Source organism: Canis lupus, chromosome 27 (assembly GCF_011100685.1).
Source record: "Canis lupus familiaris isolate Mischka breed German Shepherd chromosome 27, alternate assembly UU_Cfam_GSD_1.0, whole genome shotgun sequence".
NCBI lineage: Eukaryota > Metazoa > Chordata > Mammalia > Carnivora > Canidae > Canis > Canis lupus.
In genome coordinates, this window is record NC_049248.1 from 44,765,189 (window position 1) to 44,786,011 (window position 20,823).

At 59.8% G+C, this 20,823-nt stretch overlaps 1 protein-coding gene across 2 annotated transcripts; it reads right to left on the reverse strand.

Moving 5' to 3' along the window:
• Positions 1-975: 975 nt before the first annotated feature.
• SP7 (Sp7 transcription factor) lies at positions 976-17,778 on the reverse strand. Of its 2 annotated transcripts, none has more exons than XM_038577784.1 (2): positions 17,508-17,778; positions 976-2,416 (listed from the first exon to the last, which is right to left on the reverse strand). In XM_038577784.1, exon 2 carries the CDS (start codon positions 2,381-2,383, stop codon positions 1,145-1,147), a length of 1,239 nt encoding a protein of 412 aa, XP_038433712.1. In that variant the 5' UTR covers positions 2,384-2,416; positions 17,508-17,778; the 3' UTR covers positions 976-1,144. The 2 variants fall into 2 exon arrangements, with proteins under 2 accessions (XP_038433712.1, XP_038433711.1); XM_038577783.1 differs by lacking the exon at positions 17,508-17,778 and adding an exon at positions 7,369-7,470.
• Positions 17,779-20,823: the final 3,045 nt, after the last annotated feature.

The following is a 20,823-nucleotide window of genomic DNA, read 5'->3' on the forward strand; positions in this document are numbered from 1 at the left end:
TAGGATGGCAGCTGCAAGCTCTCCATAACCATGGCAACGAGGGATTAGCCTGATGGGGTCATGGTGTCAGGGGAGGGGCAGTGGAAAGAACCTGCTCTGGGGTCAAGGGAGCTGGGGTACATTCCAGTCCTCCCCTCCATAGGACTCGAGGTTTCACAGCTTCTGGCTGGGGCTGGGAACATTAGGGATCCCTAATTGAGAGACACCCCATCAACTCTTTAACAGAGATCTAGCTAACCAACCCTATTAGCAGAGATTCTATTAAAAGAGAAACCCCATTAACTGAGACCCTGATGATAGGAATTCTATTGACAAGATCTCCACTAACGCTTTTTCTATACAGAGATACACTTAGCTACAGTTTCCATAGCAGAAACGGACCTCCTTCCCTCCCCAGCTCACTCTACCTGACCTGTCATCATAACTTAGATAAATAGAATTATTATTATTAGTATTCATTTCTCTTGGAACATAGGGGTTAAATATACAGGCCCGGGGGCAGCCTCCCTGACCCTGGGGTCACCCCATCTTTGGGATCAGATCCCCACTGGTCTGCCCCCCTCTTGGCACCCTGCTCCCTGCCAGGTCGCTAACCCCAATCCCCCTAACTCTGGCCCCTAATGAGGAGGCCACCAGGGGGCAATAAATTATCATCATCATCATCATCATCATCATTATGTTTGTAAAAACAAAAACAAACAAACAAAACGCTCTGGAGCATGGAAAGCAAGTGGGATAAGAAGCTGGGAAGACTGGAAGCTAAGCGTAAGCAATCGCGGTAAACAAGCTTGGGAAGCAGAAAGGGTGCTCGCCAAGGAGTTGGTGGGATGGAGAAAGCAAGTGTGGGGAGCCCAGATGGAAGGGAAATGAGACGGTGCGATAGGAGCGGAGGGGATGTTGGGGGTGGGGTGGGGTGGGGTGGGGTGGGGGGCTGGGAAGCCAGAGGACAGAAGTCGGGCACAAGGTGAGGGCCTGAGAGGAGGGTCTGCAGCACGGGCTCTGGGCAAAGGTCGGGGAGCCGCAGGGCGCGCCGGGGGTCACCAGGCCGGCGGGCGGGGGGGCTGGCAAGAGCCCCAAGGGCAGCATGCTGGGGCCCAGCGGGTGAGGACAAGCGCGTCCACGCAGCCGGCGACCCCGCGCCCGCTCAGATCTCCAGCAGGCTGCTCTGCTCCGGGCTGCCTTCGGGGGCTTTCTCTGGGGGCGCCGGGGAGGCGGGGGGCCGGGGCGTCTGACTGGCCTCCTCCTCCGCGGCGCCGCGCGCCTCCCCCAGGTCCTTGGGGCCGCCGGCAGGGGGCCCGGGGCCCGGCTCGCCGTGGGTGCGCTGGTGTTTGCTCAGGTGGTCGCTGCGGGTGAAGCGCTTGGAGCACAGCAGGCAGGTGAACTTCTTCTCCCGCGTGTGCGTGCGCACGTGGCGCTCCAGCTCGTCCGAGCGCGTGAAGCGCTTGCCGCAGAAGAGCCAGTTGCACACGAAGGGCCGCTCGCCCGTGTGCCAGCGCAGGTGCGCCTTCAGGTGCGAGGCCTTGCCGTACACCTTGCCGCAGCCCGGGATGTGGCAGCTGTGGATGGGCTTCTTGCGCAGCCCCGCCGCCGCCGCGCCCAGGCGCTCGAGCTCCTGGCAGTTGGGGCAGTCGCAGGAGGAGCGGCCCGCCCCGCCGCCGCCGAAGCCGCCGCCCCCCGCGCCGGCCCCCCGGGGGGCTTTGGCCGCACCGCCCCCCTCCAGCGGCCCGCTATTGCTCACGGCCTTGGGCTTATAGACGTCTTGGGGCAAGACGTGCTGGGGCCCCGGCTGCAGGAGGTGGGGAGCTGGGTAGGGGGCCGGGTTAAGGGGGGCAAAGTCGGACGGGTAGGTGGGCAGCTGGGGGTTCAGCGGAGGCTGAGCGGGGCCCGCGGGCAGTGTCCCTTGCAGCCCATCACCCTGGCCCTGCCCACCACCTAGCCAGTTGCCCCCGGGGTGCATGTCCCACCAGGGAGCAGGAGCGTTGCCAGGGCCCGGCGAGATGCCTGCGTGGATGCCTGCCTTGTACCAGGAGCCGTAGGGATGTGCCATGTCCAGGGAGGTGTAGACACTGGGCAGGCAGTCAGGAGAGCTGTGGCCCTTGGGCACTAGTAGCCCGGGGTCCTGGGTGCCCGTGGGTCCAGGGAATGAGTGAGAAAAAGGAGGGTACTCATTGGCATAGCCCGAGGTGGGGGCAGGGGGACTGCCTGCAGGTGAGAGGAGCCCATTGGTGCTTGAAAAGGGGGCTGGGTAGGCGTCCCCCATGGTTTTGGGGGCTGAAAGGTCACTGCCCACGGAGTATGGCTTCTTTGCGCCTGCTTTGCCCAGTGTCGTTGAGTCCCGCAGGGGGCTGGTGCCGCCAAATTTGCTGCACGCTGCCGTCAGCATGGCCAGGGGGCTGGAGCCATAGTGAGCTTCCTCCTGTGGGCAGAGGGAAGCGCTGCTTAGAGGGGGGTGGAGAGGCGGGAAGGGAGGCAGACTCTGCAGAGGGAGAGCAGAGCCAAGGGCCCAGGAAGAGTGGAAGAGGATGGGAGGGAGGGGTGGAGGGGCCGGTGAGCAGTGGGCCCCAGGGCAGAGCTCCAAAGAGTCATGGGAGGGGAGCAAGGTCTGGAGGCAGCCTAGCAACTGGAGGAAGGAGGCAGGAGGCTGGAGGCTGGAGGCTGGGGGCAGGAGGGTGGAGGCAGGAGGGTGGAGGCGGAGGCAAGGAGGCTGGAGGTAGAGGCTGGAAGCAGAGGCAGAGGCTGGAGGCAGAGGTGGGAGGCTGGAGACAGGAGGCAGAGGCTGGAGGCTGGAGGCAGGAGGCAGAGGCTGGAGGCTGGAGGCAGGAGGCAGAGGCAGGAGGCCACTGCGGAGTTGCTGGGAGGTGCCAGGCCTCAGAGGAACAGGAGCCGCTTCTTGGCTATTCAGCCGCGGGGACGGACAGCACCGAGGTGAGGTGAGAATTAGGGGTCCTACCCCTGGAAGTGGGTTCAGAGCCGAGGCCGTGGTCAGAGACTTGGGGAGAAAAGCTGAGACTCAAAGAGGAACGTGGGAAGAAAGCGAAGTATTAGGGGGCAGCTGCCCCCCCAGAGTTTCTCAGCTTTACCCCCGAGCCCACTTCCTGTCCCGCTCCAGCTCCTGACCGAGGCAGCGAGTGGCCGGGTCTCCCTGAGGCCGCAGCCTATGTCCCTGGTAAGGAATCTCTTGGCAGGGACTCGAGGGCTGGGGAGCAAGAGGAAGCGACGCGGAGACACTGGGACATTGAGAGGGAACAGGGCCGCCGCCAAACCAGGACTGTGGCTGAGGCAAGAATGTCTTTCAAGCGGGCAGTGGGCACCTCCTGCTCTGTGGAGCCGGCTGGTCCCCCTTTGGGAAGGCTGGAGGGGCCCGACGTCCTCACAGCCCCCGGGCGGGGAACTGGGGTGGCCCAGATCCTGGCTCAGGGCCGCCCACGGCCCCCCAGGTCCAGCGGCCCCTAACGCGCGGCCCGTGTGCCTGGTCTCTCTCCAGGCGCGTAGATGTGGGGCGCGGGGCTCTTTCAGAAACACGAAATGCCCTTCATGCCCATCATGCTGCTCCTGCCAGGCCAGGCCACCCTGAGATTCCCCTCCCCCAGGAGCTCGGGGCACCCCCCGCCGTCAGCCTCAGGACAGGCCAGCAGGAGGTACCCTCCAGAATCCCGGGTACAGGCAGCCATTATCGAGGATCCCACCCAAAGGATGCCCCCCCCCAGCAGCTGAGCCCGTACAGTATCCTGACGGGATCCTCCAAAGCTGATGTACCTGGTGCCTTCCCGGACAGAACCCGAGCACCAGGCCTACAGGTCGTCTGGGGCTTCTGGGCCAGGCCGTGGCGAGGGGCGTGTGCACTCAGCACTCCCGCACTGCTCCCCAAGGGCAAACCTGCCGCTGCCCTGTGCAACCACGTCTTTCTGCAGTCCTGTCCCCTCGACCCGTGGACCCCCAAATTCAAGCCTCCAAAGCCTTCCTGAAATCTGGCTATGGGAAAAGCCCTGCGTCCTCCCCAGTTTCCCAGGAGCCTCTGACCTCACAAGCAGAGGGTAAGCTGAGGCAGGGTAGCTGATAGGGCAGGAGTCAAACCCTAGCAGAAAAGTAAAAACAGGGGTGCCTGGGGGGCTCAGCAGTTGAGCATCTGCCTTTGGCTCAGGTTGTGACCCCGGGGTCCCGGGATCGAGTCCCACGTCAGGCTCCCCACCTGGAGCCTGCTTCTCCCTCTGCCTGTGTCTCTGCCTCTCTCTGTGTGTCTCTCATGAATAAATAAAATCTTTAAAAAGAAAAGAAAAGAAAAGAAAGGTTAGAAACAGAGTGCAAAGGGGAGAGGCAGAGACCCAGAGCCCGGAGGAGCAAAGGACCCTGCAAAGGCACAGACGGAAAAGCCACAGGGGCGGGGAGGGGGAGTGGACGGGACACAGAGGAAAACTGGCATGAGGGGCAGACATGGGCAGGGGCCCAAAAGAGCAGAAAGGTGAAAAGACAAAGGGCAGAGAGAGAGAGGAGAGCAGACAAAGAGGTGATGGAGAGAGCCTGGGCCAGGAAGGCGGAGGAAAACACAGGGAAAGAGGAGGAAGAAAACAGAAAGGGGGGAGGAGGAGGAGGAGGACGGCTCTCCTACCTAAGAGAAAACCACCATGATGCTGGGCCCCAGAAAACCCCCAGACCAGGCCACTCCTCCCTCCCTCTCCCCCTGACCGCTTCTCCCCCCGGCCCAGCCCGGCTCCGTTGGTTTCCCTGCGGTCGGTTTATTTTTAAAAACGCCGACGCCGTCCCCCCCGCCCGGCCCTCACACTGTGGCCACAGGGGCCTCAGCCAAGCCCAGGGACCCCACCCAGCTGGGAGAGGGAAGGAGGGGTGAAGGAAGGCAAGCGGCCCCAGGCCGACAGGAGACCCCGGCCCGGAGCCGAGGCCCCGGGGCCCCTGAGGGCAGGGAAGGGGGGCAAGGCGCCAGGCCCGCTCAGACGGTTCTGGAGGCCAAGAACCGGGCACCTGGCTAGGTCCACCACAGCCTCAGGTCCCTTCTCGGCTGCTCGGGCGACCCCGCGAGCGTCCCACATCTACGCCCCCAGGCCTGGCCACATGCTCTGGAGCTGACTGCCCAGGAGCCCAGGAGGCCGCCTTCCGGCTGTTTCCCTCCTACCTCCACCCCACCTTCTGCTAACACAATAAAAGGGCTTAACGCACTGACAAGGAGTCTCCAGAGAAAGAGCAATGGGCCGTCCCAGCTCTCCCCACACGTGCCGGGAAGGGGGCCCCCTCTTCGCAGGGCCTCGGGGTGCCCAGCGGACCTCCTGCTGAGCTCACAGCCACCTGAGGGCCCGCTGGCCTTCCCCCGTGGGCACCTGAGTTCCAGGGTCCAGCGCCAGCTCTCCGCCGCCAGCCTCCGCCCGCGGCCGGTCCTCCCACCTCCAGCTGCCATCCCCACCCGGCCCTCACCACTGCTCCCTCCTGCCTCCCGCCCTGCAGCTCAGGCGCCCAGGTGAGCCTCTCGCCCAGGTGAGCCTCTCATCAGGCAGCAGCTGCGTCCCTCTCCGGACGCCAGAGGCGCCCCCCCCCCCCCCCCGTGCGGGCAGAGGGCTCCCTGGGTGGGCAAGGGGGACGGATGAGGGCCCAAGTGCCCCCACAGCAGGAGCACCAGGTGGAGGGGCTGGATGCCCTCGTGCGGGGGCATCTCCAGCTCCCGGGCAGTGAGGGACACCAACACCCAGACTCCAGGGCACGCTCCCCTTGCCAAGTGCCACCCCAGTCCTGCGCCCCTCCTGCAGGCCCCTGGGCCGGCCCCTCCCCCGGGCCCCAGTGCCACGCTGGCAGCCCTGGCCGGGCGCCCACGCCCACTGACACTGCCCCTGCCCCTGCCCCTGCCCCGGAGGCCCCAGGACGTCCAGGCACCTCGTCCCGAGGCTTCCTCCAGACCAACCGCAGCGTGTCAGTGCAGGCTCGGCGTGGGGCCTGGCGAGGGGACGAGGGGATGGCAGGCGAGCAGCCCGCCCTTGGTGCGCAGGTACAGCACGCCTGGGGGCCCGACTGACGGAACCGTGACCAGGGCCGCCGCGTCCACGCCCCCGGCTTGCCTGCCTCTCCCTGACGCTCCACGCAGCCTGACCCGCTGCCGCTGGCCGCTGGACCACAGATGCTCAGGGGCCACTGCACGTACGCACCTGCGCTCCCACAAAGGCTGCCCCACGTGCAGGCCGCGTGTTCCTGCTAACGCTTGGGCCCAGGCCAGTGAACGCGGGGTCAGCGGTCCCGCGCCGCCTCGCATCCCCCCCACAGGCCCAAGGAGTGGGCTTCCCGTCTGGCCTGTCACCCCTGGGGCTGAGCTCGGGCACCGGGAGCAGAGATGGGGGCTTCCGAGGGGCCAGGGAATCTGGAACGTTCAAGGCTACTGAAGGTGCTTGACCTGAAGGGAAGGCTTTCTGGCTCCAAATTCCTGTGGAGGGACCCAGACAGCAGGACAGAGATGACAGAGAAACAGAGTCAGCGACCCAGAAGCAGGGAGAGAGAACTCAGGCCGTGCAGAGTGGCCGCGAGGGCCTGCGAGTCCTTCCTTTCCAACTGCGCACCTGGAGTCCCCCGGAACCCCTGACCCCGAACCTGACCTCCATGGCACCCTGGTTCCCTCCAACCCCAGTGCCAAAGGCTGGGGTCCCAGCCTGTAGGGGAAGTGGCCCAGTCCGCCCTGGAGCCTCCCACTCCCAAAATAGAGCTGAGTTTGTCTTTGGCTGAAAGCTAAATATTTGTGAGCCGGGCAGGCGGCCTCAGACCCTGGCCCTCCTCCTGGGTTCCCTGTCAGGCCGGGGCCGGTTCCTCTGGCCAGCCCCCCCACATGCACAGCACTGCCGGCTCCCTTCTCTCGGGGCTCACCTGATCCCCCACACGCCAGGCGGAGGCCCAGCCCCTGACCACCTACAGGGAGACCGGCTGCCGCTCAGGCTCGGCCAGGAGCTCCCCAGAGACAGACCCGGGGCCCCCAAGGCACTGTCCCCCGTTTGCTGCCTGGTGCCCACCCCTCAGCCTCTCCTTCGCTGTCCCCCCTCTTGGCTGAGCTGCCCCCACCCCTCCTCTTCCTGCTTTCTCCATCCCTGTCCACTCCTCAGGGTTGGCCTGCAGGCGGGGACCTCGGAGGTGCGGAGGTGCGTGCCTTCTCCTGACCTGACCCCTCTCATCTTCCTCTGACTGCTCTCTGACCCCGGCCCCCTCTGTCCCGCCCTCCCTCCTGCCCCCTGCTCCCTGCAGAGCCCTGTCCTCTCCTCATCAGAGGGACCCTGGAAGTGACAGGCACCACAGCCACTGTCTGTGTGAGTTGGGAGGTGGGGGCGGGCAGGGGTTAGGGCCAGTAGGACTGTCGCTGGTGTCCTGGGGGGAGGAGGGGACAGTTACCTCAAGCAGGGAGGACGCCATCCTGAGGCTGGGGACCGGGTCCCAAGGAGCCAGGCAGATGGAGAGAGCCAGCCGAGCCGGGGAGAGGGAGAGGGAGGGAGAATGGGAGAATGGGAGAGAAGAGATCTAAAGTTAGAAGGGACTGGGGGGTGGGGGTGGGGGGGCTGTGCTCTGTCTGTAGGGATCCACCCTCTAATTACAGCTTTCCCAGCGGAGAAGGCTCCGGATCCAATGAGCAGGGCGAGAGAGGGAGGCAGAGGGTCCAAATTTCCTGCTCCATTTGCTGAGCTCCCCAAAGAAGGGATCTGGGCGGGAGAGGAGAAGCCGGGCTGGGGAAGGGGTGGAAGCAGGAGGAGGTAGGGCGGGGGGCACGTTGTCAGGGGTCCTGGAGGGCTGCTGGCGGGGAGGGCCGGCGGCCCAGGTGTCCCACACCCCGCCCCCAGCGGCCCCGGCTCCCGGGTCAGGTACCTGGGGGCGCCGGGGCCGGGCGTCCTGGGGCTGTCCTCCCCGCAGCTCTGGCGGGGGGCGTGCGGGCGAGGGGTGGCCTGCGGGCCCGCGCCGGGGGGCCGGGCTCCCCTCCCGGGCCAGCCCCGCTCCCGTGCCACTCGGGCCGCGATCCGGGGTCCTCCTCTGCTCCAGAGTCCCGGCTGCCGCTGCTGCCGCCTCTGCTGCCGCGCGCCTACTGCTGCTGAGGCCGCGCCGCCCAGGGAAGGAGCAGGAGGGAAAAGGAACAAACCCCAAACCACTAATTAGACATCCAGGGGGGGGATGGGGGATCGGGGACGACACTCGCACAGAGAGCCTGGAACACAGACACACACACTCACGGACAGCCCCGGGATGATCCGTGCACACGTCCGCGCACACAGTGCTGCCCACACGGCCACGGCCGCTGTCCTGACGGAGCACAGCCACACTCGCACACAAGTGAGCACAGTGACACGGCCAGAGGTGGACACACCACACACACACACACACACACACACACACACACACCGTGCTGACCACAGAGATGCTTGCGTCCCCAGTCACCCTAGATCGGGAGGACGGGCCGTGTGTGTGTGTGTGTGTGTGTGTGTGTGTGTGTGTGTGTGTGTGTGTACATGTGAGGCAGGAGGGAGGCCGTGCTCTGGGTGGAGGCTTTAGTTCCCTAAACTTTTAGGGTCACTGAGGTAGGTTAGTTAGTGAGCCAGGCCTGGAGGAGGGGTGCAGAGTGGAAGAGGCCTTGGCACAGGCTCAAGGGTTCCCCAATCTTCCCACTGCCTCAGTTTCGCTCCTAGAATGGAACACCCAGGCCTCCCTCACACTGTGGGGCAGACAACTGGATCTTCAGATTCTGAGAAAATTGAAGGTGGGCAGGAGTGAGGGTGGAGGTGGAAGGTCACCAGGTCAACTCATCCATGCCCGCGCGACCGCCTAGCCCCTTTGGATTAACTCCCAAGAAGATAAGCCCTGGTCTCCATTATTCCTCGCCAGTTACCATCCCCAGGCTCCCCTTGGCCACACGTCAAATCTCCATCCTTTGCTGGATGGTTCTTCCTCTGAGTGGTCATGCTTTCCTGGGAGGGAGCTCCCAGTTCCTTCTCTCACCGCCACGCAGCAGTGCTCTCTTGCAGCAGGCAGAATTGAAGCTAGAGCTGCAGCAGGACTTCCCAACGGTGACTTCTCATCAAAGTGGGGAAGATAAGAAGGAAGGTGGCATCTCTCCCACAGAGGGGCCCTGCCAGCTGCTGTTGCTTTGCAGCTTATTCCCCAGCATAGCCCTCAACCCCTCGGAGACCTGTCCTCCACTCGCCTCACTTCGCAGCACAGTTCCCTTACTTTCTCTCCTCGAGTGCCCACTTCCCTGCCTCTCTCACTCTCCCTGATGAAGACCTGGAGGTCCAGGGAGTGCTAAGCACAGTTTAACCAGCAGGCAGGATCAAAGTTCAGGACTAGGCATTTGGATTCCAGCCCCATGATGTGAATTCCCCAAGGAACCATGTGGGCCCAGTATTTGGGGAAAGGCTTAGAGAACCAGGGTAAATGACAAATGGAAAGGAAGGGAAAGATGGAAGGAAGGAAGGAAGGAAGGAAGGAAGGAAGGAAGGAAGGAAGGAAGGAAGGAAGGAAGGAAAAAGAAAGAAAAAAAACAGAACAGAAAGACCCAGAGACACAGAGAACAAATAGAACAATCCCAGAGAATCAGAAGAGACGCTGTGGGACATAAAAGAGAAAGAGACAAGAGGGTGACACTAGACCAGGTGCTTGGCTTTAAAAAAAAAAAAAAAAAAAATACGGGGGTGGGGTGGGGAGGAAAAGGAAAAGAAACTGGCCGGGAGGAGCAAAGATAGAGACAATGGCTTGGAAGGCCGAGGAAGTAGCCGGAGGCCTGGCCAGGTCTGGAGGAGGCAGAGGGTGAAGCGGCGGCGCAGGTGGGGGGCGGGGATGGAGTATAAATAGCGCATAATTGTGTCCGATGATTACACGGGCCACCCCACCCGTCTGCCCAAGAGGAAGTGCCCGTGGTGGGGTGTCCCCGTGACCTCCCAGTCTCCCCCTGGTGGGGGCATCTGAGGCTGAGATGCCAAATGGATTTCCGGAGGGCCCCCCACTTGGAAGCTAGGAAGAAGGGGAAGCTTTGGGGAAATTACTGCCCAGCCAGCGGAAGAGCCTGAGACCCCTTAGACCAGGCAGGCAACTGAGGCAGAGAAAAGTCTAGACTCCAGCATCCGGAAGAGGTGGCAGGTGAGAGAGAAGGGGTTGGAGCTCAGCCTAGAATGGGGGAGAAAGGAAGAGACCGAATGGAAAACAAGGCAGGATGAATGGAGGTGCAGGGCTGGGGAGAGGAGGTGGGGGGCAGAGAAGGTCAACCTTCCCACGTCCCTTGGGGGCCCATCCCTGACCTGGGAAGGAGCAGGGTGCTGGGAAGGGAAAGGAAGGCGCCAGGTTCCTGAAATATGCCAGCCGGGCCCCTGGTGTGTTACGCGGGCCGGTGCTGCACACAGAGCCCTCCCCGCCGCAAAGGTGGGTGCCACAGCCAGGCAGGGGGGGTGCCTGAAGCCCCCAGCTGCCTCCCTGGGGACCCTGGGACCTGACTGCTTCCACACCCTTGTTAAAGACAGTCCTGCTGCCCAGCTGAAGCCCTGGCATTCCTGGGTCCAGACCCCCACGCCCCCTCCCAGCGCCTCCAGGGGCTAGGGGCAGCAACTGGGAGCCCTGACCAGGGACCTGCCTCCACCCTTGCAGGCCTCCCTCAGCCCAGCCTCCCAGGGGGTGGGGCAGCCCAGACCCAGGCGCCATGTGGCAGGGGCGGGTAGAGGCTGCGGCTCTGGTCCTTCCAGTATAAACCCCCTAGGCATCTGGTTTCTATCCACCACCCCCCACCACCCTGGGGGCCCCTCAGCCTCCGCCCATGGCCACCCAGATGCTGAGCTCCGAGATGGACGCCCCTGAAGGAAGGGGTGGGATGGTGCCTTTCTGATCTCTCAACCCCAGGACTGGGCTGAACCACAGGGACCTCTCCCTTCCCTCCCTCCCCTAAAAGTATCAGGGTGGGATTTCTAGGTTAGAGGGGTTGAATCTGGAACCTGCCTCAGTTCTCTCTAATGCTTAGGGGTCTTTGGGAAAGATTGGGGGGTGGGATGGGGTGAGGGGGAGAGACAGTGAAAACCGGCCAGAGTGGAAGACGTCTATCCCCCCACTCCTCAGGAAGCTGCCTCCCTTCCACACTGCTGCCCTCTGCCCACCCTCCTGGGCCGGGCTCCTGCTGACAGCCCTACACCGAAGGGACTCCTAACCCTTTCCTGTTGTCATTATAGCAGGTTTGGCTACCCTAGAATCACCAGGGAACAGCCAGTAGAAGCCCCAAAATAGAGTTGGACGCAGACTCTAACACACACCTAAATGAGTGACACCCTTTTAGACACATGCTTGCACACATGCTGAATTTTGAATACATGTTATGAATGCAAGGGTTGGGGGCACCAACCCCCTCACAGTCCAAGATCAGTATATAACTTTTGATTCCCCCAAAACTTAACTACTAATAGCCTACTACTGACCGGCCTTACCAATAACATAAATAGTTAACACATATTTTGTATGTTCTATTATATGCTGTATTTTTACAGTAAAGTGAGCTACAGGGACACCTGGGTGGCTCAGGTGGGCGCCTGCCTTCGGCCCAGGGTGTGACCCCAGGGTCCTGGGATTGAGTCCCACATCGGGCTCCCTGCGGGGAGCCTGCTTCTCCCTCTGCCTGTGTCTCTGTCTCTCTGTATCTCTAATGAATAAATAAATAAAATATTTTAAAAAATAAAGTGAGCTACAGAAATTAAAAATGTTATTAAGAAAATCATAAGGATGGGGCACCCGGGTGGCTCAGGGGTTGAGCATCTGCCTTCCACTCATGTCGTGATCCCAGGGTCCCAGGATTGACTCCCTGCATCATGCTCCCCGCAGGGAGCCTGCTTCTCCCTCTGCCTGTGTCTCTGCCTCTCTCTGTGTGTCCTAGTGAATAAAATAAAATCTTTAAAAAAATCATATCATAAGGAAGAGAAAATATATTTTTGTACTGTAAAAAAAAAATGAGTGTATAAGTGGGCCCATGCAGTTCAAACCCACGTGGCTCAAGGGTCAACTGAATACTTTGCAGGCATCCACACTGATACACGCCGATTATATCCATATATCTCCTATATAAATGATGTTTATACCAAGATACTTAGCCTAACCCCCAATCACAAAAACTCACACAGCAGCGTACGTACACGAAGATAGACTCCCAGTCGCCTGCGGCACCCTACCAACCAGGGACTCAGACTCCCATAGTACACACATTTACATATATGGACGTCGCACACGTACACACGGGCCTATCATCACAGCTGCACAGCTCTAACAGTCCCCTAGGGAGGATTTAGGACCCCCTTTTCCCACAGGAATCTGGGGATAAGGGTAACGTGGAGGGCACTGCCAGCCTACAAACCACCTTCTGCAACTCCTGCTACTGCAGCAGCCTCTAGTGTACCTTTGTGGGACTCAAAGATCTTTTACCCCCCACCCCCGTGCCCTTCCAGAGTGGAGAGACCCAGGTGCCCCAGCGAACTCCCTGGCCCTGGGGAACCCTGGCATCCCCACCCCCACCCAGACCCCCCCTGCTCTGCGGCCCGCTGACTCATCCCTCCCTCTGTGGAGCTCCCCAACCACAGGGGCCTGGAAGAGAAGCTTGGAAAGTTGCGCTCATGTCCCGGGCCCCTGGTCTGGCCACTGCCCGCCCCCCCCATGCACCCAGGCCCAGCCCTTGTCTCCAGGAGAGACACCAGTGACAGGGAACACAGAGGGGACAGGAAAGAAGAAGGCACTCAGAGACAGGGAAGCAGGAAAACGAAAGGACAAACACAGGGAGAAAACAGATAGATGGTGGGGAGAGAGATAAGAGGCCGTGGGGGGTAGCTGCTGACCCTGTGGGGCGTGGGGCCCTCCCTCCAAAAGCAATGGAGCTGGTGACCGGGGAGACCTGCTCCTTGGGTTGGGGCACGAGCCACTCAGATGTTTCGGGGTGCACGCACTGCCCCATTCTTTGATGGAGCATTCGGAGCCTAGGCTCAGGGCGCTTGGGGAAAGGGATCCAATTCTGGAAGACAAAGCTGAGAACACAGGGCAAAGGGGGAGCGTTCAAGAGCAAGAGGCCAGCAAGGTCTGTATAGGAGAAGTTGGAAAAGGGAGTCCCCTCCCCAACACACACGCATACACATCAACGTGTCACATGCGTACCCCAATTCCCTCACTCTCTGCTGGGGCTCCCCGTCCCTTCTCCCAGCACCAGGGCTGCCAGGCCTGGCTCCTTCCTCTCTGCTCTGAGCCCTGGCTTCCTTAGTTGACATTTGAGTCCTGAGGTAATACAGCAATTCCAGGAGAGGCCCGATCGATCAGAATCAGAAGAGAATGCTGGGGCACCCGGCTGGCTCAGTCAGAAGAGCATGTGACTCTTGATCTCAGGGGTCATGAGTTTGAGGCCTATGTTGGGTGTAGAGATTACCTGAATTCATAAATTTTTTTTAAAAATTGAGAGAGAAAAAAATATATATATAGAGAGAAGTGCTATGAGAAGGGAAGGAGAAAGGATGGCAGGGGGGGTGTCACCCAGCCGTTTTCTCAGTCCCAGGGTCCGGTAGCTGGTTTTGAACTTGTGTTGACTATTGATACTTATTTACTGTACAAATATAATTTATCATTTGTATCATGACAAAGGATGACAGGACAAGGAAAATGCCTGGAAGGGGAAGACTTGAGGCCTGATCCCTGAACAAGGAAGCTGCCCTGGGTTGGGTGTCTCACATGGGTCAGCACTGAATTAAGACTCTGGTCATCTTGAGGAAGTGCCTCTTTGTAAAAATATATACCTGGAGTAACAAAGATAACTTGGGCTAATAAAGCCCTGATCATATCTCCCATCCTTGGGAGTGAACAACCCAAGGGAATGGTTCTTCAAAACTCTGGACACACATTTCCCTCATTTTCTCTGACCTGCTCCTATTCTTGGAAGCACAGTTTTCTGAGATGTACACTGGACCTGAGGAACAGTCCTTCATTCAATAAATGCTCAGTGAACACCCAGCACAGGGAGGTAGGCTCAGGCACGCAACCATGAGCAACAGACCTAGCTAGCCCTTTGCCTCACAAACCCGCAACTAAGATAAAGAACGCGAAGTATCTGGAGAGAGTAATTTCTAGATGTTATTGGAGACCGAAGAGTAAATCTAATCCAGTATTTGGGGAAATCAAGGAAGGCTTCCCGGAAGAAGCAGTGACTAAAGAAATTAAAGGATAAACAGGAGCGAGCCAGGTGAAGAGAGGGAGAGTGTTCACAGGCAGGGAGAAGAGTGTTTGCAGAGGCCCAGAGGTATCAGAGATTAAGGACACTTTTGAAACGCTCAAAGTTGAGTGAGATTGAGCACAAGGTGGAGACTGTTCTGCAAAGACTCTGAACCTGATCCTAAGGGCCACATATGGGAATATGCGCCCATAGTAGAAAGAGAGCCCCCGGCAGGCCCAGAGAGCAGCCGGCAGTAGGGGCGTAGGGCCAGACGGTTCTGGGTAAATCAGTCGTTTACTAGGGAGTAAGCTTGGCCAGGCCATATAACCTTTGATGCCTTAGACTCTTCTTCAGAACAGGGAAACATAATACAGCGGCCTCCCGGCGTTGTTGCAAGGATTAGGAATAATGCGTGTGGAAGCCTCACCGCAGTGCCTGGCGCTTGTAGCTGTTGCATACATGGGCCCGAGCCCTGTGAGCGGGGAGAGGGCGAGGTTAGGGCGCGGGGAGCGGTGCGCGGCGGGGCCAGGGGACATGTGGCCGTAGCCGGAGGGGACGCCTGGAAGCCTGGAAGGGTGATGTTGCCGGGGGTGGAGGCTACTGCACGAGAGAAGTTGGGGGGCGGAGTGGTTCCCGGGACAAGTGGGGTTGCGTGTGCGTGTGCATCCGTCCAGGGGCGCGCGGGCACTTTGGAGGTGCCTGTTCGGTTCCGAGAACGGCCCCCGACGGCCGCTGGACCGGGTCCAGAGCGGAGGCCCCAGCCTGGGTCCGAGGACCGAGCCTGCAGCCCCCAGGACGCCCCAGCCCTAACCCCTCCTGAACTATTTCCTTCCCCCTCCCCCTCCCCCTCCCTTACCAAGGAGCCTGTAAATTTAGGGTCTGCTTAGGCCACCCTTCCCTTCCCCGTCCCTCCTTTCCACTGCCCGGGTTAAGGAGGGTCCCTGGGACTCCGCCACCACTACGACCGCCTCCCCCGCACCCTCGGTCGGGCGCCCCCGGGGACCTCAGGCCCTGCTCGACCCTCCCGGCGCGGAGGTGGGAGGCCAGGTGAGCGGCCAAGCGAAGGCGGGACTGGGGGGGTCCCCGCCGGGGGGTCCCCGCCCCGGCTCCAGCTGCGGCGGGGATGGGGACCCCCGACGGGCGGACCGGGAGGTCTGGGGACGCGGGGCCCGGGCGCTCGGGCCTGCGCCGGGCTCGGGGCCGCCCCCGCGTGCCTCAGTGTCCCCGCGCGGCCGGGAGGCGGAGGGGCGGGCCGGCGGGGGAGGCGGGGCGCGGGCGGGGTCGGCCGGGCCGGGCGCCCGGGCGGGAGGCAGCTGCATATCTGCGGTCCCGACCACAATTGCTGGGAGTCGCGTCCCGGAGACTGGCGGCGCTGACTCTGCCCGCTGCGGCCGCCGCGCCGATTAGAGCCCGAGAGGGAGCGCCAGCCCGGGGGAGGGGGCAGGCGGCGGCGGCGCCCCGTGCGCCCCTGGCCGCCCCCCCCGCCCCCCCAGCCCCGTGCGCCTCTGGCCGCCCCCCCGGCCCCCCCCGCCCCGTGCGCCCCTGGCCCCCCAGCCCCCCCAGCCCGGTGCGCCCCTGCCCCCTCCGACCCCCACCGCCCCGTGCGCCCCTGGCCACCACCCCCCGCCCCGTGCGCCCCTGGCCCCCCCAGCCCCCCCAGCCCGGTGCGCCCCTGCCCCTCCCCACCCCTACCGCCCCGTGCGCCCCTGGCCATCCCACCCCGTGCGCCCCTGCCCCCCGACCCCCACCGCCCCGTGCGCCCCTGGCCCCCGCCCCTGGTCCCCTCCCGCCCCGTGCGCCCCTGGCCCCTACCCCCGGCCCCCGCCCCTGCCCCCTCCCTCCCCGTGCCCCCCTACTGCCCCCCCGTTCCGTGCGCCCCTGCTCCCCCGCGCCCCTGGCCCCTGGCCCCGCACGCCCCTGTCGCCCCCTTTCCGTGCGCCCCTGCCCCGCCCCCCCGCGCCCCGGCCTTCCTCCGCCAACCGACCCGGGATGGGGGTCCTGCCTCCCTGCGCCGGCTTTGCCGGGGCTCGGACCCCGGGCGTCCCCCACTGCACCCCGAAGGGCCCGCCCGGGGTCGCGACGGCCCCTACGTGCGGTCGGCCCTAGGCGGCCAGCCTCTTCCTCGCCCCCACGTCCACGCAGGAGGAGCCGGAATCCCGGGGCCCTCCGTCCCCTTATCCCCCGCTCCCCGGGAGCACTCCAGGCAAAAGGTGTTCCCCTCAAAGAGGGGGTCAGACTCGAGGGGACAGGCATCCAGGGGCCAGAGCACCCCCTGCCGGCTGGCCCGGAGCCCCCGCCCCTCCCCCTCCAGCTGTGACCTCCAGCTGTGGTGGCTGGGAAGAGCTGGCCTCTTTGATCTGGGAGCGTGGCCACCCCCTCCAGGCGCCCCATTAACCTCCATTATCCCAATTAGGCAGCCCTCCCAGTCCTGGATCCAAGCTTCAAAGCCCCCTCACAGGGGAGAAGAGGGGGCTGAGTCCTAGGCCTCCCCTCCCTGCCGCCCCCAGCCACACCGCTCTCAGACGAGACCCAGGTGTCCTGGTCCCCAGCTTGCTTACATGCTAGCCGGCCGGAAAAGGAACCCAAGGGCCACCCAGATCCCAATCCTTAAACTTCACCAGAAAGAGAACCAGATAGAAAAGGAACCTTCTTTGCAGGCTCCCAATTTTCCCACATTAAATGATTTAGGTAGCAATATCCAGGTTCCGGGCTGACCTGAGCTTCCCATCAGCTTATCCTACTTTATCCTATGGAGAGGGGAGCCAAGAGCCACCCCCCCCCCCCTTAATCCTATCTCGACACTCCCTTCCCCCCCTCCTGGAACAATTTCCGCTGGGGGAGCCGGAGCAGGGCCCGCACAGTGGCCGCTTCCTGGAACATTTTCCTGCATCCGAAACCGCGAGTCTCTCCCCAGGGACCGGCTGATCAAGGCCAGATGGGAGCAGGGATGGGGGAGGAGGAGAGGGAGCCAGGCTCACACCATCACCCCCTCCCAACCCATGCACACCACAGGGAGCCCCTGCCCTGACACACAAAGGCACACACCACATGCCACAGTAACACACCCAATGGATATTCATGGCGGCACTTCATGAACCACAGGGGCCGGGTGGTGGAGGGAGACATGCAAAGTCACATAAATACATGCAACAAACACCTAGGTGATCCCTCTCGCTCTACATGGTCCCTTACCCTTGGGCACTGGGTTTTCCCTGCCAGCTAAGGAGACCATAGGGATCCAATAACATGGGGATAAGACAGCAGAGAGACTTCAGCTCCCAGGGTAAGGGGACAGACAGACACAGCTAAGGCTGCCTGTGCCCTGCCGGACAACACTTACCACTCTGTTCCACTTCTGGATGATTCTCAAGCCTGACCTCTTTTTCCTGGAACCTAGGGACCAGGGTAGAGGAAATCTGGGATGCTTCCCTTGGTGCTGACCTCAGGGCATTTTCTAGTTGTTTCCAAATTATTCCTAGAGAAAAAGCATATGGTGTCCAGTGCATTCATTCATGTCAGCCCAAGGACAAAGGGCAAGAATATGCAGCTCCAGGGAGCTCTGGGGACCTGGGGACCTGTGGTCTCACTGGTGACAGCCCACCGTCCACTGCTCCCCCAGACCCCTCCTTAGAAGGGTGGTTGAAAAGAAGAGTGTGGGTATTGTGTCTCCTGGTCAGCCCTGTCTTTGGCCTTATCCTCTTCTGCCCTCTGCCTTTCCAGTACAGGGGCCTAATTATTTTCTTCTTCTTTTTCTTTTCTTTCTTTTTTTTTTCAGGGATCTATTCTTACATCTGGAATGCTTGTCTTTTGGTGAGAAGGGTGCAGATTTGGGGCATGGATACAATATGGGACAGAGCATTGGAAAAGCTGAAGGTGGAGTAGTCTGCTCTTTTCTGGAACATCTCACTAGTTTAGGAGAAATATTTGGTTATTTTAATTTTATTATTTATTTATGTACATACTTATGTATTTATTTATTTTTAAGTAGGCTCCATATGCAACATGGGGTCAAATTCATGACCCTGAGATTAAGCATCTCATACTCTAGTGACTGAGCCAGATGCCCTGAGAAGAAATATTTGAAATTGTAAAGTTCTGGAGAATCTAGGATACAAGGTCACCATAGGGTGATAAGGAAATATGATAATAATCATAAGAAGGACCAAAGCTAATCAGCCTGAGGAAAAGTCACTGTGTTCTTTCCTTGGTCTCGTGGCCTAATCAGAGGCATAGCCTCCTCTTTCTCAAGCTCACCTGGTAAGGGGATGACTCACTTGCTTGATGATTTCCTTCTCTAACTACCTGAAAGTCCTTTATTCAGTGTAACCATCATCTCCCATCTTTCTATTTAGTCTGCGACTTCTTGCTGTAGTTCCAGTAGAAAAAACTGTTTTTTTCTAATATTTTATTTTATTTTTATTTTTTTAAGATTTTACTTATTTGAGAGAGAGAGAGAGAGCACAAGCAGGGGGAAGGACAGAGAGAGATGGAGAGAGAGAGAGGCAGACTCCCCGCTGAGCAAGGAGCCTGATGCCGGTCTTGATTCCAGGACCCCCGGATCATGACCTGAACAGAAGGCAGACGCCCAGCCAACTGAGCCACCCAGGTGCCCCCAAGATTATATTGTATTTTTAAAAAATATTTTGTATTTATTCATTTGAGAGAGGGAGAGCATGAGCAGGGGGGTACGGGCAGAGGGAAAAGGAGAAGCAGGCTCCCTGCTGAGTTGGGAGCCAGCTATGGGGCTCAATCCCAGGACCCTGGGATCATGACCTGAGCCGAAGGCAGATGCTCAACTGACTGGGTCAGGTGCCCCTAAAGATTTTATTTATTTATTTTTTAAGATTTTATTTTTACGTAATCTTTACTCCCAACGTGGAGTTCGAAGTCATAGCCCCTAAGATCAAGAGTCACCCGCTCCACCTACTGAGCCAGCCAGGTGCCCTGAAAGGCTAAATTTAATAAAATAAAACAGCTCTTGCCCTCAACGAGGAGCTTATGGGCTTAAGTTAGGAAGATTCTCTCTTCCAAAATAGGGTGCATGGTGCTGCGCAACAGTACCTTAGTGCTTAGTGCAGGGGGCAGCAAAGGAGGGGTGCTAAAACCAACACATTTTGAGACAAATAATTTGTATTTCCTGTTTCAAAAAAAACAAGCACTAAAGTAGTCATTGTAAGAGAAATCAGAATTTTGTGGTTCACCTTTGCTTGTAGTTACTTTTAGTATTGTTTCTGTCTTGAAGCCCTTATGGTAGAAGCATCTTAGAGGGTTTTAACTTCATTCAGCTCCGATCCGTGTGTAGGGATAGTAGGAATGCTGATGTGTGCCGCGATGGGAAGGGTTTCCAGAGAAGGCAAAACCCCTGGAGGGAAGGGCAGTGTGCAAAAGCTTCTCGCCTTTCAGGCAAGGCCTTTCTCAGGCTCCTTGGCACCGCCAGGTGGCAGGAGTGAGCTGCTCAGCGGCCCCCCTGCCCCTTCCTGTGCGGGTTGGAGGCAGAGGGTGGCACATTGTAGCTGGGGCCAGGGCAGCGGGGGCAGTGCTGGAGGGGGGGGGGGACAGAGGCTTATGGCACTGAGTCTGCCCCTTCCTGGGTCTTGGCTCAGAGGGGATAAGGTGCTTGGCAAATTGGCAAAGGTCCCCAGCGTCCTGGCTCCTAGGCCAGAGTTGAGCAAGGTCTAGTTCCTGCCCCCCCTGCCTGCCCGCCTTCCTTTCACAGATATTTCCTGAAGGCCTGTTGCGCACCAGGTGTGTGCTAGAAGCGTCCCATGCAGCACTGAACAAGAAGTGTGCGATCTTCTAGAAGAGAACCAGGTAAACAGCTCCTGTGACCCTGGGAGGCAGTTTGAGCAGTGCCTTAAGCCCGTTCTCTTGAAAGTCAGACGGACTAGGGTGTGAAGCCAAGCTCTTCCATTTGCTGGTTGTGCAAAGCCGTGTGAGCCTCGGTCTCCTTGTCTGTAAAATGGGAGTAAACGGTCCTCTCGAAAGACCAGCAAGATAGTATATAAAATTCATGCTTAAAAATGTGTTTTTAGGGGCGCCGGGTGGCTCAGCTGGTTAAGCGACTGCCTTCTGCTCACGTCATGATCCTGGGGTCCCAGGATGGAGCCTATTCCACGGGGAGTCTGTTTGTCCCTCTCCTGCTGCCTCTTCCTGCCCTTCCCCTGCTCGTGCTGTCACTTGCGTGTATGTGCATGCTCTCTCTCAAATAAATAAAATATTAAACAAAAATGTTTTTTTTTAAGATCTTATTTATTTTTTAATGAGAGACACGGAGAGAGAGAGAGGCAGGGACACAGGCAGAGGGAGAAGCAGGCCCCATGCAGGGAGCCCGACGTGGGACTCGATCCTGTATCTCCAGGATCATGCCCCAAGCTGAAGGCGGTGCTAAACTGCTGAGCCACCCGGGCTGCCCCCCCAAAATTTTTTAAGTAAAATAAATCAAATTCATTGCCTGTTGTGTAGGTGGTGTAAGTGCCGAATGCTAGGGGAGCAGCACCCAGTTCATAATTGAGGAGACTTCCCAGAGAAAGTGAACCACTGTTGTAGAAATTTGAAGGATGAGTAGAAGGTACTTAGGAGAGAGAGCTGGTGGTGGGGGTGGAGGGAGGTGGACAGGGAAGGTTAGACGACTCCACTCCAGGGAGCATGGATTCATA

Excerpts from the sequence above, each read along its gene's own strand:
- SP7 (XM_038577783.1), bottom strand. The coding sequence starts at position 7,389 with ATGGCGTCCTCCCTGCTTGAG. Across the intron at positions 2,417-7,368 it reads TGGCGTCCTCCCTGCTTGAG|GAGGAAGCTCACTATGGCTC; the intron begins GTAACTGTCCCC and ends CTCTGCCCACAG.